The sequence below is a fragment of the Narcine bancroftii genome, chromosome 11 (assembly GCF_036971445.1).
Source record: "Narcine bancroftii isolate sNarBan1 chromosome 11, sNarBan1.hap1, whole genome shotgun sequence".
Lineage (NCBI taxonomy): Eukaryota > Metazoa > Chordata > Chondrichthyes > Torpediniformes > Narcinidae > Narcine > Narcine bancroftii.
Genome location: NC_091479.1, coordinates 101,793,667 through 101,816,773, shown reverse-complemented (window position 1 = coordinate 101,816,773; position 23,107 = coordinate 101,793,667). Strand labels below are relative to the sequence as shown.

Here is a 23,107-nt window from a genome sequence, read left to right as displayed (position 1 = left end):
ATGCTGATTGGGAAACCAAAACAGTACAACTCTAACATGCAGGTCATCCTCGGGTAGGTCTTGTGCCTCTCTGGCTGTGCCATCCAACATATGGTGAGCACAGGCATATCAGACAAGGACATCAACCATCCAAGTGCTTTGATATAATTTACTGCACAAAAAAAGTTGTATGATTCTACAATGTCTAAATTCATCCCTTAATTCCTTTTGCCAAAACAATGTTATTCCAAAGATCATGCCTAAATTCTATTAATTTTAATTTTCATTAACTAGCTATAAAAGTTTAAAACAAATTACTTGTAATGTAATCAATCTCTCTGTAGTTAATTACTTGTAGATAGTAATACTGACTGATTTCATCACAGCTGGATTAAAAACGAGTGCCCAAGAATGCCAAGTGACAAACCTTCCCAAGCCAATCATGGACACTGACCTCCCATCCATTGAAGATGGCTATGTGAAGCACTGCCTCAAGAAACAACCGATGTCATAAAAGATCCCGTCATGATTTTTTTTCTTGCTGGTACCCCAGGCAGAATATACTGAAGCCTGTCACCTCAAGGCTCAAGAACATTTTTTCCCCAACATCTGCACTAGGCAACAAAGATTTTGCTTCCTGAACAACCTTGGGTGCATTTTATGGATTTGGGCTGCTGATCACAAAAATTATCTGGATATTTTCTTATTCCATAACTGCCTTTTAGGTACAACCTATTTTTGATATTTCCTGTCATATTTTAAGTGCAGCATGTCATTGAAAATTCAGTTTCCATATTCACACTTGGACTTCTTCCCTGCTGATCTTGGTGCAGTCAGTGATGAACATGGTGAAAGGTTTCACCAGAACATTGAGACTGTGGAAAGGCAGTATCAGGGCAACTGGAATCCATCAATGCTGGCCGACTATTGTTGCACACTGACACAAGAAGCATCATATGCTGAGACCAAACGCAAATCAGCGGCGAAACATTTTTCGGTCTGTTGAACTAACGCAATGTGCCAGCATCATTATGCCATTCAACATGCTAAGTTCAATAAAAGTTAATTTAATGTTTCTCCAACGTCCATGATCTTAAATTATCTGTGCTCAGACTGAAGTTTTTTCACGAAGCAAACTATTTGAAAAAAATATTGCTGTCCAATGCTATCAAGGTCTGAACCTCCCGTACTATCCGAAACATAAAATACTCCAGAACCACTAAAAAAAATCTGTCTACACATTTGAAACATCACATTTTTTTTGCACCAAAGGCAACTGTGAATAATTATTGTATTGCTAAATACAAGCTGCTAGAGGAACTTAGTGGGTCGTGCAGCATCAATGGAAGAAAAAGAATATTCGACATTTTGGGCCAAAGCATCTACTTAAGTATGCTATTTAAGTTTTGGGAGGCCAAATTTGAAGTATTGTGTGCAGTTTTGGCCACCTAATGTAACGTTCTATGGTTCTAAGTTCTTCTACATATTTTACGGCTGACTAATAGCAACCATTAACTTTGATCATAGGAACCTCATCTGTACACACATACCTTCATTAAGGACTGAGTGATGCAGAAAAGCTGAATCAGCTTCTCTGGCTCTTCTGCTGTCAGTTCATTTCCTTCAACCTATGAGCAGAAATTCTGTTACTGCTTAAAATCACTAAATGGAAAGAAAAGTCAGCACTGAAGTCCAACATAAATCAAAAGAAAGACCTTAGATATTGAGTCCATTAACTTATCCGCTAGTTTCTCTCGACTTGGCAAAGAATCCGGATCAACCTTCATTATTTTTTCCCAATCCAGAATGGGAGCCATGTTGGCAGACAGCTGTTAGATTTAACCTATGATATAGTGGGGAAAAAAAGGAAGTGTCACCAACAGTTCAAACCAACCTGTCAACTAAAAGTGTTCTCTGAACTGAAAATCTAGGTCAAACATGGTGGGGGAAGGGGAGATATTTACCAAATAATACTACTGTAAAAATGACAAGTTTTCCCAACAATCTATTGCATCTTCTGATGTCTATTGATTCAAGCTTAATTCAATGCTTCCATGCTTATACTCGGCAACCTTCGACCCAATGGAGTTTGCAGTCCTTTCTTATTATTATGTTATAAACAAAATATTGGAGCAGAAATAGACCAATTAGCCCATTGATGTTCTGCCACGAGCTGATTCATCCTGCCACTCAGCCCCACTTCCCTGCCTCCTAACCCGAGATGTCCTACCTAATCAAATAACTGTCATTCTCTGCCTTATCCTCAGCTTGTTTGTGAACTTTGTATTTTATCCTCATTTTTTTTTTTAAGAGAGTAGTGTGAGCATTCTAATACAACCTCCAAAAGAGCAACCAAGATTATCAAGTGCTTGGTTTGAAAAAGGGCTGGGCTTTTCCTTTATTATTTTTCCTCCTTCTCTCCCACTCCTACCCCGATCCCCCAACCCCTCCACATCCTCTCCTCTCCTCCACCCACCCACTCACCCCCTCCACCCACCCACTCACCCCCTCCACCCACCCACTCACCCCCTCCACCCACCCACTCACCCCCTCCACCCACCCACTCACCCCCTCCTCTCCCCCACCCACCCCACCCCCTCCTCTCTCCTACACCATCTCATCCACCCCTCCTCTTCTCACCCCCTCCCTCCCTCCTCTCCCCCCCTCCCTCCCTCCTCTCCCCCCCTCCCTCCCTCCTCTCCCCCCCTCCCTCCCTCCTCTCCCCCCCTCCCTCCCTCCTCTCCCCCCCTCCCTCCCTCCTCTCCCCCCCTCCCTCCCTCCTCTCCCCCCCTCCCTCCCTCCTCTCCCCCCCTCCCTCCCTCCTCTCCCCCCCTCCCTCCCTCCTCTCCCCCCCTCCCTCCCTCCTCCCTCCTCCCTCCTCCCTCCTCTCCCCCATCTCACCAACCCCCCCCACCAGCCGAAACCAGGGCTGCAACCTCCTCTGCCTGGGGCGTGGACCCCCCCGCCCGGAGCCGACACCACCACCACTCCCCGAACGCACGCGTCCTGACGGCTGCGACCAGGGGCCGGACATTCAGCCCGTTACCTGCCCGCGCTGCTAGGCGACCGCTCGCGCTCTTCACGGCAGCAGCCAATCCGCTCGGCTGCAGAGCGTGAAGCCTCGCGAGATCCGGAATCCCGGGCCAGGGAGACGGGTCGAGGGGCAAGATGTGGGACGTAGGCGGCCTTTGCAGGGGTGTGGAAGGCCAGTAACGCACCAGGCTGCAGAAAGTCCATCACGGCCCCGGCCTCCCTCCATTCAAAACATCCGGGAGGAACGGAGCCTCCAGAAGGCTGCCAACACCAAAGGACCCTCTCCCTCCTCCTCCTCCCCCTCTCTCCCTCCTCCTCCACCCCCTCTCCCTCTCCTCCCCCTCTCCCTCCTCTTCTCCTCCCTCTCTCCCTCCCTCCCCCCTCCCTCCCCCCTCCCTCTCCCTCCCTCTCCCTCCCTCTCCCTCCCCCCTCCCTCTCCCTCCCCCTCCCTCTCCCTCCCCCCTCCCTCTCCCCTCCCCCCTCCCTCTCCCCTCCCTCTCTCCCTCTCCCCTCCCTCCCTCCCCCTCTCCCTCTCTCCCTCTCCCTCCCCCGGTCTCTCACTGCTCCTTTCGGGCAGGAGCCTGAAGACCAGCACCTCGAGGTTCATGAACAGCCATCTGCCTCTTGAACCTTCCGGTAATTACCTTCCAGGGCACCAAAAGATTTATTTTCATTATTGAAACATCACTTGTCTCGAAGACAAGGGACAAGGAGCAATAGAGGATAAGGATAACATTTTTAAATACATTTTCAAATTTCGACCCCCAGCATGGTAACAGACGCACAAGCCCGTGTCGTCCAAATAGACCCAATTGACCCACAACCCCCGGTAAGTTTTGAAGGGTGGGAGGAAACCCACGCTGTCACGGGGAGAACGTACAAATTCCTTACAGACAGAAGGTAAGGAGTAGTCTGCTCAGAAAGGCATCTTAGCCTGACGTGTATGGTTGGAGAAATAGGAAAGTAATAGCAGTACATCGTAACCGAGTCATGAAGGGAAAATTGTGATGGATACATTTCGGAGAGATTTTTGAAGTTTCCACAAAAGTGTCAATCATTAGATTGTACAGAACGTGGAACAGTGATGCAGGTCCTTCAGCCCATCATGTCTGTGCTGAGCAGGATGCTAATCTAATTAATTCCATCCATCTGCCCACATTTTGTATCCCAACTTTTCCTTCTTCACGTGTCTGTCATATTGCAGGTACCAACCACTTTTTATGCCCCTCATCTTTAAGCTCCCCCTCCCGTCTTGAAATGTATCATTGGAAAAAGACTGACCTCCATATCCACTGCTATCTGATAATTTCATAAACTTCTATCAAGTCTCCACTCAGCCTCCGACACTCCCGTTTGTCCAACTTCTCATTACAAATAACATTCTGGTGGCATGTGGTCACACACATGTATACCCACACATATCTCTAGATAGATACCCACACATTTCTCTCGATAGATAGCCACACATACCTCTAGATAGATAGCCACACATACCTCTAGATAGATACCCACTTACATCTCTAGATAGATACCCACACATATCTCTATAGATGCACGCATTTAAGTACTCAGTATATGTCTGTGTATATAGCCACACTTGTTCTGCTAATTTCCCATCCGCACCTTTTGTGTGTGACCAGTGGAGTAATTTCCCGTGCAGTGTTGCAGGACTGTGGATGGTCCTCGCCGCGGAACTCACGCTCGCAGCCACAGCTGCAGCCCGGCTTCTGCGGGCGGACGGCACCGGCACGGACCGGAAGTGAGGTGGGGCCCGGGCTGGAGATCCCACTGAAGGTGGTGGTCAACGGCGTTTCGTGCTGGGCGGCACCGAGAGAAACCGGTAGGGCCAAGGGGAGAGGTCGTCCGTCCGGCGGGGGGCGGGGGCGGGGGTAAGGGTAAGCAGCTGGGAGCTGGGAGGGTAAAGGCGATGGGACTCGAGTGTGGGGGGTGGACACGGGGAAACATTTGGGAGGTGGGAGCCGGTAGGATGATAATGGCAGGGAGGAGAGATGGGTGTGGGGGTCGAGGGTTGGGCGTGAGGAATAGTGGGCGAAGGAGACATTTGGGGAAGGTAGGTGTTGGAGGGAGAGGAGGCTTGGTCAGATTGGAGGAGGGTGGAGCCCTCCGGCCTTTGATGTTTTGCCGACCCATGTATTCTGACCAAAAAAAAATGTACTAAGCCCTTCCTCGTAATCCTCTATTTTATTTTCAGCCATATGCTTGTCTAAGAGTCTTTCAAATCCCCCTATTGTTTCAGCCTCCACCACCATCCTTGGCAATGCATTACAGGCACCCACAACTCACTCTATATATAAAAAATACCCCTGATGTCTCCCCTAAATTTCCCTCCCTTCACTGTGTAAATATGCCCTCTGGTGTTTGGTTTTCCTGCCCTGGGAAAAAGATACTGGCTGTCTACCCTGTCTATGCCTCTTGGAATCTTTTATACCTCTATTAAGTCGCCTCTCATCCTTCTTCCCTGATCTACTAACCTTGCCTCATAAAACTTGTTTTCCAATCCAGGCAACATCCTGGTAAATCTCCTCTGCATCTTCTCCACATCGTTCCTGAGGTGACCAGAACTAAACTGATGATTGAAGTTTGGGAAATGATGCACTGACCTCTTGTGCAAGTCTGACACTGGCTTGTATGTTTTTACTTTCTAAAATGACTTATTTACCTTGCTGAGAAGGGATGAGTACAATTAAATTGTCAGAAGCACTTAAATGGTTGACATGTATGTTTGTTGTATCATTGGAGAGAGAGAGAGAGAAAGGTGCTTTTTTTTATGCCTTCCACAATCTGAAGATGACTCAAAGCAATAATTTTGAATTGAGATGCTTTCAGTAATGTATGACATGCAGCAACCAATTGACACTTGGTGATATTTGTATGAGCTACATTGACAATTGACAACTGGCAACGGAATGATCCTGTTGTAGGTGGAGTGAGAGTTCAGAGAACTGCGTGTATGATGTGAGTAACAAGTAAAACTATATGTAGTTGCATCTATGGAATTGAACTTTCAACTACATTTTTCTTACTGAGGTCAACGATGTTTGATGCTTGTTTTGGTGGAGCAGAATAGCATAACTGCATTATTTGACTCTGGGAAGGTTTTTGATTTTTTTTTGTGTAGCATAGGAAATGAAATGAGCTTTCCCATAAATTGAAAGTTATATTACATCTATTTTTGAGAATGTATCTAATTACAACGTCAGTTGTGGTTCAAGTCGTTACGCTATTGTCTCATCTTCTATTGATTGTCTGACCTGGAGTTACAAAATATAACCAGTTTTGATTAATCCGCTCTCTGCGTACTTTGAGAAGTAGTGAATTTCTGATACATCACATTTAAGTGGGCAGAATTTCACGCGCTTCATGATTTAATTATTTCTGAGTAGTTTGAGGATACAAGTCCACTTAAGAAATCTGAGGGCACCATTGTAGTGAATGTAGATAAGATCACATGTCGAGCGATGCACAAGGTTCTGGTTGCCATTATTATAGAAAAGATAGCAGGTCCTGGGGTGAGTGCAGAGAGGAGCACTTTGACATTCTCTACCTGAGTGGGTAGTGGTGGCTATTTGAAACATGATCTCATTTGCAGAAGGTAAGGGGATTAATACAGGAGATGACACAGAGGTGGAAGATTAGCTAATATTTTAATAACTAACAGTGGGACAAGCTATCTGGGGTTAATCTTAACCTTGGGTGTTGTTTGTGTGGAGTTTGCATGCTCTCCCTGTGACTGCATAGGTTTCCTCTGGGTGCTCCAGTTTTCTCCCACATGCCAAAGAAATAAGTTAGTAGGTTAATTGACGCTAGTGCGCAAGTGAATGGAGTTTCTGGGGGGACTTGGTGAGAACATGGGGAGAGAAAAAAGATGTTTAAAGCAGGATTACCGTAAGTTAATGTTTGGTCATCATGGACATGATGGGCTGAATGGTCTGCTTCCTTGCTGTATGACTATAACCAACAAAATGCTCTGTTTCATGTGTTTTTATTGTTGCCTTTCATGGTTTACTTGAAGTATATTTTCAACTTGAGAAGATCCATGAAGATGTATCTGACACTTATGGGGATTGGTAGATGCTGGTTAAGAGTATTTTCTGGTTGCTTGAGACTTGTTCTTACAAGGCCTACCTAATACACTTGTATTAAGAATAAAACACAAATGTTTAAAACACAAAAGTACTGAAAAAAATTTCACTTGTATGAATATATAAACCTTAAAGCATTATATTTTACTTTTAGTCACATTTTTGAAAATATTTAGCTGTTGGTGCATTTGTAACTTGCTCCCTCTGCACAGATAAACAATAATATTATAGTTATCCCTCCTTATCCCTCCCCCAAGTTTATAGATAAAGCCTCTTACTAGGGCAACTTTTACTAAGCAAAAATAAGGAGACAATTTAAGAGAATCTCGCCAACAGCGAGTGGCATCAACCAGCTCTTCATCCTGAGCGACCCATTGCTGTTTTATGCAATTTTATTCAAACAGCTGTAATGAACAAAGCAAGGTTTATGTTACTTCAGACATTTACTTTTACAATTTTAAACTTGCTAATTTTTACATATTATTTTATTCTTATTTATTTTAATTTTTAAAATGTATTTTCATTGATTTTTTTTCTTGAAACTGCTGGTTACTTGAATTATGAATACCAGGGGTTTTACTGTATTCTTATCTTTCCTGACACATCATGCAATATATTTGAATAGAAATCTTTTGAACCATAAAATCCATAGTGTAGCGAGACGCAGACCAGCCTACAAAATGGCTGACGATTGTGGTGACCTTGTGGACCTGTGTTGACACTGGCTGTCATCTCAGATAACGTGCTGCATGGCAGGAAGACGGGTAATTGTGGCAGGAGCACCAGCAAATCCCAGGGGCTTGTATAAACGTGACGGCCAGTGCAATAAACCAGTCTCAACTTCAAGACTTTAGTGTGCATGTCATTCTTGTCCACGCCTGTGTAGCGCGAACACTACATTGATGACCCCGACGGTCCAACCATTAGTTGGACCTGAAGATGACAGACCAGGTAGAGCCAGTGATCATCCACGTGCTCTCACTCAGTCTCCCAATGTTTTGGGTGTCGCAGCCACACCTGGGTCAAGCAGACCAAGGCTCAGTTCCAGCTTTGACACATAGCCGCCGCCGACACCCGCTACTTCTACGTTGTAAGTGCACTCAATCAAGATACAGTATCAAGTGTCGTAGATTTCCTACAACAACCTCCGGAGTAAGACAAATATTCAGCCCTCAAAGAGCTATTAATCACACTTTCGGGCTTTCCCGGCACCAGCGCACTGCCTGATTGCTGCATATTGACAGATTGGGGGACTGAGCCCCATCCCCACTCATGAGCGAGATACTTGCTTTGACTGAGGGCCATAAATCTTGTCTGTTCTTTGAGCAGATCTTTCTGGAGCAGCTGCCCAAGGATATCCAACTCTTGCTCATGGATGAGGACTTCAGCGACCCCCGGAGGGTTGCCGGGCAGACATACTCTGGAGAGCGAAGATGTATACCAGCACCATCGTAGACCACATCAGCAAGCCGCAAGAACAGCTGACTGAGACCAAGACCAGTGGAGAGGCATTAATACCCTGGGACAATTCTGCTGCTATTATCTGCATTGGATGCAGAGGCCCATCGATGCTGTCCACCCTGTGGGTTTTCGGGAAACCCCCTGGATAACTGTCGTTGATGGCTGTGGCAGTTGGCCCATGTGATAGCCTCCTTTATGTTTGGGACTCCTTGCCAGGCGTTTCCTGGTCGACACTGGTGCCGAGATAAGCATCCTGCCCCCCCCCCCCCACCCCCGCAATGGCAAGCAGGGCCCAGCACTGGGGCAGCTAACAGCTCCTCCATCTGGACTTTTAATACTCGCACCATCTCCCTTCAGTCCATGCCTGTTTGCATGGACCTTTATCCTTGCGGTACTGGTACAACTGCTCCTAGAGCTGACTTCCTTCATGCCCACTGCCTGCTTGTAGATCTCAAGGGACGGCGTTTGGTGCATGCCAGAACCTTTTAGACTCTACTTCTGGGGGAAGCCAAACTACCCCCCCACCTTGACTCTATAATGCTTTCAGATAATCAGTTCACCCGATCCTGGCAGAGTTCCCTTCAATAGTGGCACTGCAGTTCTCAGCTGCTGAGCCAAAGCACAGGGTAAGGCACCACATTCTGACCAAAAGCCCCCCCTTTCCATGTCAGGGCACACTGACTCCCTCACAAAAAGCTCAGCCTAGTGAAGGAGGAGTTCAAGAAAATGGAGGAGCTAGGGACTGTGCAGGTCTCTGACGGTCACTGGGCCTCCCCCCTCCACATGGTGCAAAAAACAGCGGGAGGGTGGAGGCCACCGCCCAATATCATATCCAAGACTTCACTGCCAACCTGCATGGGGCACGGGTGTTTTCTAAGGTGAACCTCATCCGGAGTATGACTAAATTCAAGTTCACCTCCAGGACGTCCTCAAGACCGTGATTATAATTTCTACTCTTGCCCTTTGGTCTAAAAAATGTGGCACAAACTTTCCAGCGGCTGATGGCGCAGTGGGCCAGGACCTTCCATTCGCATTCATCTATTTGAACAATATCCTCATTGCTAGCCACAGTCACAAAGATCACGCCGTCCACCTTAGACATCTGTGCACCCGATTGAGTGAGTTCGGTTTGACAATTAACCCCGCAAAGTGCCAGTTCGTTCTGGACACTATTGATTTCTGGAGCACAAAATAAAAAAAAAACATGATGCAACACCCCTCCCCGAAAAGGTTGAGGCAGTCCAGCACTTCGCCAAGCCACAACCAGTAAAAGGGCTACAGGAATTCGCTGGTATGATAAACTTTTACCACAGATTCATACCAGCAGCAGCCCACATCATGTGCCTCCTCTTCGCACTGATGGGGAAGACAAAGGACATCACCTGGGATAGTGGCCAATGCAACCCTTCAAGACCAGAGGCACCTACCGCTCAACAGTTGACGCCTCCAGCATAGCAGTAGCGGGCATACTGGAACAGTTCTTGAAGGCCAGTGGCCACCCCTGGCGTTTTTCAGCAGGCACCTCTACCCCCAAGAGCTCAAATACAGCGCTTTTGAACGAGAGCTATTGATGCTATACCTGATGGTAAGACATTTCTGTAACTTTTTGGAAGGTCAGCAATTCAAGGACTTCACCGATCACAAGCCATTTACCTTTGCCTTCCATAAGATATCGGACCCGTGATCGGCCCAACAACAGAGACACTTGTCCTATGTGTCTAAATTTAACACAGACATACAGCACATCACGGGGAAAAGGTCAACTATGTGGCCCTTGCCAAAGCGCAGCAGCAGGACCCTGGCAACGCAAGGGCAAACTTGCAAGTCAACGGGCAACAGTCCAATCATTAGTTCGGTGTGGGGGGGGGGGGGGGGTGTCATGTAGTGGCCTGTGCACAGAGATGCAGACTGGCCTACAAAATGGCTGATGAATGGGACGACTGCACAGACCTGGGGGAGACACTGGTCGTCATCCCAGGTGACCTCCCACATGGCGGGAAGATGGGAAACAGTGGTGGGAATGCTGGCCAATCCCAGGCCGGTGCTCCGATGATGCAGGGCCCTGATATCAGCGCCTGGGACCCAAATAAATGCAGCAGCCAGTGCAATAAACCAGTCTCAACTTCAAGGCTTTGGTGTGTGTGTGTGTGTTATTCTTCTCCATTCCTGTGTCGTGCGAACGCTACAATAGGAAACTTTTAGAAAATCTTCATAGATTTCATTTAAAAAAATGAAGCATATATTAATCTATTTGAGAGTAATGCAATTATGCATTGTGTGCTCAAGGTCAGGAATCCCCTAGAAAAAATAGTCAGTAAACAGGAAAACTGTTGTGGAGACTGGGTTGAAAATGCTACATTTTAGCACTCTTGTTCACCTTTGTGTATTTTGTTTGCATAGAGTTGACTGAAAAATAAGTTAATAGGGCAATCGTCTAAGATAGCTCATCATAAGTTGAGAAGTAAAAGTGGCTACAGAAAATAAAAATAATTGGATTAATGATGTTGTACTTCATTCCATAGATGTATAAACAAAAATATATTTTGAATTCTAGTTTTCTGCAGGAGAATGGCTGAAGTAAGCTGGAAGGAGGTACTTCTTTTGATCGGGGTGGTGGTTGTGTGTTACTGGAACAGTACCTCTTGTGGGTTTGTCTTTGATGATGTTTCAGCCATTCTGGACAATAAAGATCTCCATCCCTCAACACCACTGAAGAACCTCTTCCGCAATGACTTCTGGGGAACCCCTATGAGTGAGGTAATACTGCAATTGTGTGATCTTAAGATAAAAAAATTCCAACATTGCAAATTAGACTTTTTTAAAATGTTGCTTTTAACCAACTTTCAAAGGTGCAATCTCAAAGGAAATGGAAGTATGATTTACTGTTCAATGGTTAATTCCTTGCCTACCTGATTCCCAAATCTGTTCATTACTTAATATCTGTTGATAGTCACCTTGGGTACATTCAATGATTGAGCAACTCCCACCATCCGACAAGAATTCCAAAGGTGTGCAACATGTCAAAGAAGTTCATCCTCTTCTGCTGATTGGCCCTTCCTGTTGGCATTATTCTAAACTCTGCAGTGTAAGCCTCTCAGCATATACCCTGTCGATCCCCTCTGAACTCTGTGTCTCACGAACATCTCATTTTAAATACTAGTGAAGATTGGGCAGCCTTGGCCAAATTTCTCCTCGTTCCACTCATTTGTCTTGTCTCAGCCAGAACCACCAGGCTGAGAAATGGCTTCTTCCCACGGGCAGTGAGAATGCTGAATTAACCCTCTGAGACAACTATTTATTAAACGATATGTATTGCATATATCTGGATTGTATGTGTGTTATGTCTGGTGGTGTTTTTGCACCGAGGACTGGAGAACACTGTTTCGTTGGGTTGTACTTGTACAATTGGATGAAAATAAACTTGAACTAATGCATCTGCATTACCCCAAAGCCATAATTTGTCTTAAATGGTTATCTAGATAATGGCAGGACTGTCAGCATTGCTGTTAGTGAAATGCTATTACAGCGACAGTGACTTGGATTCGAAAGCGGTGCTGTTTGTACATTCTCCCATATCTCCATGGATTTCCTCCAAGTTCTGTTTTTTTCCACCCTTCAGAAATGTACAGAGGTTGTAGGTCAATTAGGGCATTTGGGCGGCAGAAGCTGGAAGGACCTATTTACTGTGCTGCATGTCGAAATTTTTTAAAAAATTAACTGCATCATTATTTGAAATCTCTACCTCCTGTGAAATTAAGGGTGTGGCAGGAAAGTGGACGTGAAATGGAACATCAACATTGGTTCTAGTAAATCGTAGGGTACTCTTGTTCACTAACATCTGATCATGTCCTTTAAAAGTGAGTATCCCATTAAGTTTGTTCGGTACAAAACCATTTTCAGGATTTAATTCAGACTGGTGTTTTCTCAACCTGCCTCAATTTCCATCTTCTGAATATAAGGTCATTCAAAATTCATCTGATTTGCATCCCCTTCTCTTCAAATTGCCACTGAGTGCACAGACTCACTCTGGCAGCTGACTAAATTTTTTAAGTTCTCATTCTGTACAAATCCTTTCTGGTCTTGCAGTCCCCTCTAATATCCGACTGCTATTGGATATTTTCCACTCTTCCAGTTCAGCCTTCCTATGCAATCTTGATTTTCCTTCTCAAATTATGCATCCCTATCTTATTTTCTGTTCAGATATTATTTTAAAGACTTCAATCATGGTTTCTACAGATTTTCGTGTTTTACTTTTACTTTAAAGACTACCTCATTAGCCACCAGAGCTAATGAGTGACTTACCATCTTGAAGGTGCACTAGAAGAATGAGAGGGGAACTTATGGAAATGTACAAAATTGTCAAAAGCATAGATAAGATTGAGGTAGGCAAGTTGTTCCCCTAACGCTACTGCACTCCTCTCTTCCGAGCTGAGGGCCCAGTCTCAGTGCCAAAGACATGACCACTTCAACTTGTCCCTGGTAGGGCATTCCCACCAACAGTATCCAAAACAGTATACTTATTCTTTATGGGAAGGGCCACCGGGGTACTATGCTCTTTCTGCCTCGTCCCCTTTACGTCCCCTGTCATTCACGCAGCTGCCTGACTTTTAGGGGTGACTGCTTCCCTAAAACTCCTCTCCATCGCTGCCTCCGAAATGATCAGGTTCATCAAGCTGCAGGTTTTATGCTATTTCCCTTATTCTAGTACTCCACAGGAAGCTGAAATATTTTTCCTACTCCACCTTGACTTCTTAAAATTAAATTGTTCCTATAGTGTGGCATTCATTACTAGATGTGGTTCTCTGATGTGGTCAGCAAGGCCATTTGTCAAAGGATAAACTGAAACTTTCAAGACTGGCATTAAAAACATTTCATTCAATAGGAGTCTAAAGGAATATGGAGCAAAACCAGGCAAATGGAATTGGAAAAAAAATTGAAAAGGAGTTAATTGAAGGAGAAAAAAACAAATACTGTACAGGGCTGCTGTTTACCAAAATGAGCTGGAGTTTGGAACATGTGGCCTTGTGCGGACTATATGTATAAATAGTAAGATTTAAAATAATAACCACTCAAGTCTGTGGGTAACAATCTGCCTCTAGGCTGTATTCCATTCCAGAGACTTCATTACAAAAATTTAAACTGGTCCTCTAACTCAGTATTGAGAAAGTGCCGCCTGGTCAGAATTGCAGTCTTCAAGCCAATCTCTACACCCGCTCAGGTGAATATGGACCAATTGAAAGAATTACAATTGAGTTCTAGTACAGAGAAAATTATTCAGATGTAACAATTTATTGGGAAAAATACTTAAAACAAAAATAAATTATTGTGGATATGGTTTAATCTTGAATGGCTTGTAATGTTCTAATGTGAATTGATTTGTAATTTTTGTTCTGTTCACATACTTTTATTTGAATTGAGTTATTTTCTATTTGTATGGATTTGTAAATTGTCAAAATTTGTTGTTTTATTTTGCAGGAAAGAAGCCACAAATCATACCGGCCCCTTACTGTGCTCACCTTTCGACTGAACTACCTGTTCAGTGAACTGAATTCTGCTTTCTACCACCTTTCAAACCTTGTTCTGCATGCATTGGTCTGTATAATCTATCTCAAAGTGTGCCAGTTGTTTCTGGATAGAAAATCCAGCCTTGTCGCCTCTCTGCTTTTTGCAGTTCATCCAATTCACACCGAAGCAGTAAGTAAGGATTTATGATGTCGTAAGTATATTCTGTATTTTATGGTGCAGTAAATTGTCCAAACTTATTGAAGTCTGACGTGCAAATAACAATAGGATTTCCTAAACAATCAATTTAGAACCATGTGCTTAGAGCAACACCTTTACACTACAAGCGATCAGGACTTGGTTTCGAATCCCACGCTGTCTGTAAGGAATTTGTGCATTCTCCCGTGTCTCCGTGGGTTTTCCCTGGGGGCTTCAGTTTCCTCCCACCATTTGAAACGTACTGGGGGGTGTAGGTTGATTGGGTGTAATTGGATGCCATGGGCTCGTGGGCCAAAATGGCCTGTTACCATGCAGTATGTCTAAAAATTAAAAACAAATTGAAAAGAGACCATTCAGCCCATATCCATGTTGGCAGAGAACAAGTTGATCTGGTACTTCTGGGGATCATGCAATAGCTCTCTACAATACTGGATACTGGACAATGAACAAAATGAAACAATAAAAGTTTACAGTGAGCGACAGCATCCTTGGGAATTGTCATACTGCTCACAACATCGAAGGAAGCCGTTTAACCAATTGAGTCTGTTCTATAGTTCTCAGCAATTCCTTCCCTGGAGCTTATTCTTTCTCATGTGTGCAACATGTCCTTGCTGATGCTCTTGCATTTCACTTACACCAAGGGTAATTTACAATAATTGGCTGACCAACCACCGTGTCCTTTGTGATGTGAGAGGCAACTGAAGGAACACCCCAGGCATCAATTCTTGGCCCTCAATAGTTTACCATTTGTGTTAATGACCTGGAGGAAGAAAAGCAGTGTAGGATTTCTATGCTTGCCGGTGATATGGGAAAAGATGGAAAGGTGCTGTGGGGTTGTGCAACAGATTAGATAGTTTGAGTGATTACGTGAAAACTGGGCAAGTGGAGTTTAATGTGGGGAAGGGGAAGGTCACACACTTCAGTAAGGGGAATTAAAGGATGGATTATTATCTAAATGGCAAGAGACTGAAACAGGGGATCTAGGTGTTCTAATGCATCAATCATGAAAGGTTAAGTCATAAAAGCACACCGAAATGCTGGAGATCTTGGATTGTCCATAGGAATAAAGATATATTGCCAACATTTCGGGCTTCAAGAAATGAACAAAGAATAAGCAAAAAAAACCAGGAAATCTCAGAATCGAGATAGTGCTGTCCGCAGACTTTGGTGTTTCATGAAAGGTTAGCTGGCAGGTCCAACAAATAGCTCAGAAGGCAAATGGCATGTTGGCCTATATTGTGAAAGGGTTGGAATTTTAGAAGAAGACTTTGAAACAGTTGTCCAGCTGAGTACAATACCCTGCAATTTTGGCTGCCTTAACTTAAAAGTGCACATAGTCTAAAGGAGATTCACCAGATTAAATCCTGGAATAAGAGGCTAGACAGTTTGAATTTGTATTTCTTGGAGTTTAGAAGAATATGGGGTGATTTTATTCAAACAATTGAGATCCAAAGTAGGCTTGGCAGAGTAGCTGTTTTATTAATGGGAGAGTCACAAAGGGACAGTCATTTAAAACCAAAGGGTGTAGAAATTTCTTAACTTGGATGGTAATGAACCTTTGGACTTCTTTGCCATGCAGTGAGTTGGAAGACGCATCACTAAATATACTTGTGGTGAAGATAATTGTTTAAAAGATCGAGAATCAATGTCTGTGTGTAGTACCAAATATCCGCCACTGTGTGGCACAACTCACCTTGGTAGTGTATCATCCGACAATCATAGCAAGCACATTGGATTCATGGCAGAAACCCAGGCCATTCACCCCAACTGAAGTCTGCTGTTATAATACTCCACCAGAGCTCCCCTCCACAACCTCCATCTCATCTTGCCAGTACATCCTTTTATTCCATTCACTCCCTATTCAGGTTCCCCCTGGGGTGCATAATTGATATTCATTTCAATCGTTACACATGGGCAGCAAATTTCACACTCAAAGCACATATTGTAGACAGAGAAGCTTCTCTCCAATTCCCTGTTAGATTCAATGGGACTTTTTTATATTTATAGCCTCCACTTTTGGTTCAAGCTGATATATCTGCCAATGTTGTCCAATTCCTTCATAGTTTTAATGTCTGGTGCCTCTCACTGGCTCAGCAGTTATTTAGAGACATTTGGACAGTAGTAATCTCAACTGAATTTTTTTTTACTGTTGGTAGTGAGATTATTATAGTTGACTGTAAAAAGATGATATTTTGCACATCTGTTGAAAACCCATTGAGCAAAACTCTTCCCTCTTGTTAGCAATTTTTATGGTTCATGTGGTCGTCACTGCCAAGGTCATCGTTTCATCCCCACATATAATCACTCTGATGTTAATAGTGAGCCATCATCTTGAATTGTGCAATCCCATTGGTGAAGTTCAGTGCTGTTATATGAAGAAGGGACCCTTTTAAGTCTGTCTCCCCCCCCACCTTATTTTAGATGACCCTATCCTGCGAAAAAGACTGAGTTGTTTACCTTAATCTATGACGCTCATGATTTTATGAACCTCTATAAAGCTGCAATTTAAGGCAACCAGTTCAATAGCATTCTTGTGAATCTGCATCTTAGTAGTATATTTCCAATAGCTGGCTGTCCAGAACTGTGCACAATAAAAAATGGTCTTGCCAACATCTTGTACAGTTTAGCAGCTCTAACTTTATTTTGGTTATAATATGACATGTTACCTTGTCTGGAGATTTTCATTTTTCTCTCTCTATATCCTACAGGTCACTGGAGTCGTGGGACGGGCTGAACTGTTGTCCTCTGTTTTCTTTCTGGCTGCATTTTTATCATACACCAAATCTAAAGGTCCCAACAATTCAATCGGTAAGGGAACTTCCATTTTTCTTAATGCCTACCAGATCCTGTGCACTTAAGGCAAATTCATCAGTAGAAATTTAGCAACTAGTTTGTGACACAATAAACTAGCCATTAACTGCAGAGATCTGTTTATTTGGGCTGTTTCAGAATTCATTGTCTTCACCCTTTGGACTCGGGCCATTTTTAACCTTTCACAATATATACCGTACTTCGAACTGACTCCATGGGTAAACCTTTACAGTATGAACACCAGTAGCTGGTGATTGGGTATGAAACCAGTCCTGGGAAACCAGGATACAGAGTTGGGAGTCCTGCAAAAAAGGGACATGGAATATGTGCGCTTGTTGGTAGTCCCTGAAAACCAGGACATGGAGTCCAAAGGGTTATACGGAAGGGTGATTTTCTAAATTTAAATGTTAAATGGATCAGAAACATAGAAAAATAGGGGCAGGAGTAGCTCTTTTAGCTTTCTCCATCATTCAATAAGATGTGACTAATCATCTGCCTCAATATCATATTCCTTCTCTCTCCATAACCCTTGATGCCTTTTGTTTCCTCAAATTTATTTGTTTCCTCCTTAACAATATTCCACCTCTGCAATAGCAAGTTTCACAGTTTGTTATCCTATGAGTGCAAATTCTCTGCCCCTCTCAGCCACAAATGTCTTTTCCAGTATTCCGAGACCGCAGTACCTCATTCTGGACCTCCGTCCAGGTGAAAGATTCTGCTCACATCCAGTCTGTTCAACCTGTCAGTATTTTGCAAGCTTTAATGTTGTCTGCCCATTTGTCTCCATAACCCGCTGCGGTCTTTCCAGCTTCTTCTTGTTTGCTTTTAACTACCAGTTCTCTCTCGTTCTTTTCCATTGTCAGATTTGAGACCAGTTAGCCCACTACACCTGCTCTTAGAACAATTCCATCAAACCCATTCCCTCACTTATTAATTATTTGCTCATATTCCTTTTTTCAAATAGTGGAGTTATCTTTTCAGTTAGTGAGAATTATTACACACTATTTAATTTTAAATAATTAAGAACAATGCATTCACTGTTTACTTCCTGTAAACACTGAAATTAATTTTTATCAGGCCCTTTTAATAGGATGGAATCTAAATCAGTGGTTCTCAACCTTTTTCTTCTCACTCACATCCCACTTTAAGTATTCCCTATGTCATAGGTGCTCTGTGATTAGTAAGGGATTACTTAAGGTGGGATGTGAGTGGGAAGGGAAGGTTGAGAACCACTGTTTTAATTGTACCTAATTGATTTATTATGTGCACGGTTTCATAACTCTAAAAGAAATGGGCCAATGACAATTTTTCTCAAGCAAAATATTTCAGTAACAATTGGGTCCAGAGCAGTGATTCTCAACCTTTAGAACCTTCTGAAGAACAAGGATGTTTATTCAATTTAATTTGTTTACCTGCTTATCTTTGAATATTGTATCCCTTGTAGTGTAAAGACAGGATTTTGAACCTTGCAACAACAGTCCCAGTGTACTCTTAAAATGCATACTTGCTGATATTTTCCTGCAGTTTGAAGATTCTAAAACAGTAATGCTTTTCTGTATTTCTTATTAATTTTTGGGATCTGGGGATGTCTGACATTTACTCCACCCTAATTGAATACTTGAGAATGTAGTGGGGAGCTACTGTCTTGAATTATTATTTTTAAATTTGAAGATACAGCAAAGTAACAGGCCCTACTTGTCCATGAACCCATGCCACCCAATTATACCCAAGTGACTGATTAACCTACAAATCCTGTCGTACGTCTTTGGAACTTGAGAGGAAACTGGAGCACCCAGAAAAATCCCATGCTAATGAGGGGAGAATCCTTGCAGACAACAGTGGATTCAAATCTGGGTAGCAGGCACTGTAGAAGCATGGTGGTAACTGCTAACCATCTGCTGTAGTCTCCTTGATAAAAGTGCTTTTGGTAGGAAATTCTGGGATTTTAACTCAGCGATGAAGGGTTTTTTCTATTTGGATGGAATATGACTTGGAAGGGAACTGGCAGGCAGCAGTGTTACTGTGTACCTGCTGCCTTGTCTTCATGACATTGAGTCTGGAGGTTGGGGATGTGCTGCAGGATAGGTTTTCTGGGTAATTGCAGGGCATTTTGTAGATGGCACAAACTACAACCACTCCACGTGGAGTGGAGGAATGAAACTCCTGAGTGGATGATGGGTGGCAGTCAAGTGGGCTGCCTTAACATGGAATCTGTCAAGCTTCTGGGGAGTTGTTAGAGCTGAAGTCATCCAGACTAACAGAGGGTGTTCTCATCACACTGCTGACCTGAGCCTTGGAAATTAGAGTAACTAACTGTAGGATGTTCCCAATGGCCAGGTCACAGTCTGAGGATGGGTTAAACCACAAGACTGAGCTGGAGAGACATGCCTTCCAGAGAGTACTTAACCACAGAAAGTAATTGGATGCAAATTCAGTAAATATATTCCAGCAGGAGTTGGATATTTTTCTGAAGCTAGAGGGATCAAAGTAGATATGGAGAAAGCTGGAAAAGGATATTGAATTGGAAGGATTATCCATGGTCACGTGGAATGACAGCGTGGGCTTTTCTGTTCCTTGAGCGTGCATTGGCAGTATTGGAGAAATTATGTAGTACAGCCACTCTCAACTATGTTTTGGCTATGGCCCCCTTAGGACTTCAAAGTTTATGGGGCCCCTTCCCTGTGAAGCAGTCAAGCTTTTGTTTCTTCCATACCTTCTCCTACCAACTACATAAAAAAACATGAAAAATATTTGTTACGTGAGGGGAAAAGAAAACAAAGCTTTAAATATGCAGTGGCCTCCTGGTTTGGGGAGGGGGTGGTGGGGGGAGTTGAGGGTGTTGTAGAGCCCACTTGACCACCTACCACCCATCATCCACTCAGGACTTTGATTATCTAGTGAACTATCTCATTGCAATTTGTGGGGTCTCGCTGAGTGCATTTTTCTTGTCATCATGCCTTTGCGACAATCTCTGCTTCATTGGTAGTGATGGAGCTTTGCAGATCAAGAGGTTGCAAGTCTTTATAGTTGGAAATTTACATCTTTGTTCTTGACTGGACAGGATGAAATGTCCGTTGTTTTTCTGCTTGCAGTGTGGACACCCATTGTCACCACAATCATTTTAGTTGCTGCTGCAACACTTTGCAAAGAACAGGGAATAACAGTCATTGGTATATGCTTTGTGTACGAAATCTTTGTGGCTCAAGGGGTAAGTAACATTTTGTAAATTCATTGCTTGTGTCATTAGAAGGCTGCAAGCGAGTCCCTTTTGATAAATATTGAGGATGCCTTTATTTTTTTAAAACATGCACTGGGGAGAACAGTTTCCATTAGCAGGTGAGATGGTAATCAAGGAATCTAAATTGAAGATGACCAGTGAAAGAATTGGAGGGGCATTCAAGTTCATTGTCAGAATTTCATGGATTTGATTGGGTGGCATTGACCCTTGTCCATATTCCAACCAGGCTTGGGCTTGTTCGGGAACACCATTATAATGAAAGTGTCATCCCAAAAACTCAGTGTGAATTGTCCCTTCCTATTGGTTTGATTCTTCATCCATTCACCTTGAACCTGATCTTTTCTTATGGAAGCAATTTCTCTTTCCCCTTTCTTGAACACCTCTATCAAATACCCTTCTAACCTCCTACTAGAAGAGAACCACCTTCGCCACGTACCTAAAGTCCTCACTCCTGTAAAAGCCTGTAACTACAAATCAATGAATAAGTGTTAGCTTGAAGTTTGTCTATTATTACATGTACCAAAATGCAGTGATAGAGGTGGTTTTGTGACCAGTTAGATATATAGTACAATATAGTACAGGAAAAACAAGGACTGGTTCGACGAAAACAGCCAGGAAATCCAGGAGCTGCTGGCAAAGAAGCGAGCTGCCCACCAGGCTCACCTTACAAAGCTGTCCTGGCCAGAGAAGAAACAAGCCTTCCGTCGCGCATGCAGCCATCTTCAGCGCAAACTCCGGGAGATCCAAAATGAGTGGTGGACTAGCCTCGCCAAACGAACCCAGCTCAGCACGGAAATTGGCGACTTCAGGGATTTTTATGAGGCTCTAAAGGCTGTGTACTCAGGCAGCACTGTGTAAAAGGCTCACCCCAAGTCCAAAGCCCGCTGCGCAGCTCAGACGGCAAAGTCCTCCTCAGCGACGAGATTTCCAACCTCAACCGATGGTCAGAACACTTCCAATCTCTTTTCAGTGCCAACCGCTCAGTCCAAGATTCCGCCCTGCTCCAGCTCCCTCAACAGCCCCTAAGGCTAGAGCTGGATGAGGTCCTCACTCGGGAAGAGACATATAAGGCAATTGAACAACTGAAAAATGGCAAAGCAGCAGGTATGGATGGAATCCCCCCCAGAGGTCTGGAAGGCTGGTGGCAAAACTCTGCATGCCAAACTGCATGAGTTTTTCAAGCTTTGCTGGGACCAAGGAAAACTGCCTCAGGACCTTCGTGATGCCATCATCATCACCCTGTACAAAAACAAAGGCGAGAAATCAGACTGCTCAAACTACAGGGGAATCACGCTGCTCTCCATTGCAGCCAAAATCTTCGCTAGGATTCTCCTAAATAGAATAATACCTAGTGTCGCCGACAATTTTCTCCCAGAATCACAGTGCGGCTTTCGTGCAAACAGAGGAACTACTGAAATGGTCTTTGCCCTCAGACAGCTCCAAGAAAAGCGTAGAGAACAAAACAAAGGACTCTACATCACCTTTGTTGACCTCACCATAACCTTCGACACCGTGAGCAGGAAAGGGGTTTGGCAAATACTAGAGCGCCTCGGATGCCCCCCAAAGTTCCTCAACATGGTTATCCAACTGCACGAAAACCAACAAGGTCGGGTCAGATACAGCAATGAGCTCTCTGAACCCTTCTCCATTAACAATGGCGTGAAGCAAGGCTGCGTTCTCGCACCAACCCTCTTTTCAATTTTCTTCAGCATGATGCTGAACCAAGTCATGAAAGACCTCAACAATGAAGACGGTGTTTACATCTGGTACCGCACGGATGGCAGTCTCTTCAATCTGAGGCGCCTGCAAGCTCACACCAAGACACAAGAGCAACTTGTCCGTGAACTACTCTTTGCAGACGATGCCGCTCTAGTTGCCCATTCAGAGCCAGCTCTTCAGCGCTTGACGTCCTGTTTTGCGGAAACTGCCAAAATGTTTGGCCTGGAAGTCAGCCTGAAGAAAACTGAGGTCATCCATCAGCCAGCTCCCCACCATGACTACCAGCCCCCCCACATCTCCATCGGGCACACAAAACTCAAAACGGTCAACCAGTTTACCTATCTCGGCTGCACCATTTCATCAGATGCAAGGATCGACAACGAGATAGACAACAGACTCGCCAAGGCAAATAGCGCCTTTGGAAGACTACACAAAAGAGTCTGGAAAAACAACCAACTGAAAAGCCTCACAAAGATAAGCGTATACAGAGCCGTTGTCATACCCACACTCCTTTACGGCTCTGAATCATGGGTCCTCTACCGGCATCACCTACGACTCCTAGAACGCTTCCACCAGCGTTGTCTCCGCTCCATCCTCAACATTCATTGGAGCGACTTCATCCCTAACATCGAAGTACTCGAGATGGCAGAGGCCGACAGCATCGAATCCACGCTGTTGAAGATCCAACTGCGCTGGGTAGGTCACGTCTCCAGATGGAGGACCATCGCCTTCCTAAGATCGTGTTATATTGTGAGCTCTCCACTGGCCATCGTGTCAGAGGTGCACCAAAGAAGAGGTACAAGGACTGCCTAAAGAAATCTCTTGGTGCCTGCCACATTGACCACCTCCAGTGGGCTGATATCACCTCAAACCGTGCATCTTGGCGCCTCACAGTTCGGCGGGCAGAAACCTCCTTTGAAGAAGACCGCAGAGGCCACCTCACTGACAAAAGACAAAGGAGGAAAAACCCAACCCCAACCAACAAATTTTCCGCTGCAACCGTGTCTGCCTGTCCCGCATCGGACTTGTCAGCCACAAACGA

At 44.2% G+C, this 23,107-nt stretch overlaps 2 protein-coding genes across 8 annotated transcripts in view; one reads left to right on the top strand and one right to left on the bottom strand.

Moving 5' to 3' along the window:
* Positions 1–3,294, bottom strand: part of cep290 (centrosomal protein 290) — a 110,104-nt gene extending 106,810 nt beyond the window's left edge. For 2 of the 4 annotated variants that reach the window (XM_069904307.1, XM_069904310.1), the window contains exons 1-3: positions 2,916–3,019; positions 1,695–1,822; positions 1,530–1,607 (exon numbers count right to left, since the gene is read on the bottom strand). In XM_069904307.1, coding sequence (XP_069760408.1) covers positions 1,530–1,607; positions 1,695–1,796 — 180 coding nt within the window. In that variant the 5' untranslated portion in view covers positions 1,797–1,822; positions 2,916–3,019. The other 2 variants (XM_069904308.1, XM_069904309.1) reach the window with 2 other exon arrangements.
* A 256-nt stretch (positions 3,295–3,550) lies between these two features.
* tmtc3 (transmembrane O-mannosyltransferase targeting cadherins 3) overlaps positions 3,551–23,107 on the top strand; it is a 67,896-nt gene continuing 48,339 nt past the window's right edge. The window contains exons 1-6 of one of the 4 annotated variants that reach the window (XM_069904301.1): positions 3,564–3,648; positions 5,536–5,659; positions 11,131–11,333; positions 14,052–14,270; positions 17,006–17,105; positions 20,201–20,316. In XM_069904301.1, coding sequence (XP_069760402.1) covers positions 11,145–11,333; positions 14,052–14,270; positions 17,006–17,105; positions 20,201–20,316 — 624 coding nt within the window. In that variant the 5' untranslated portion in view covers positions 3,564–3,648; positions 5,536–5,659; positions 11,131–11,144. Of the gene's footprint in view, positions 3,649–4,581; positions 4,853–5,535; positions 5,660–11,130; positions 11,334–14,051; positions 14,271–17,005; positions 17,106–20,200; positions 20,317–23,107 lie in introns of those variants that run through there. The other 3 variants (XM_069904300.1, XM_069904299.1, XM_069904298.1) reach the window with 3 other exon arrangements.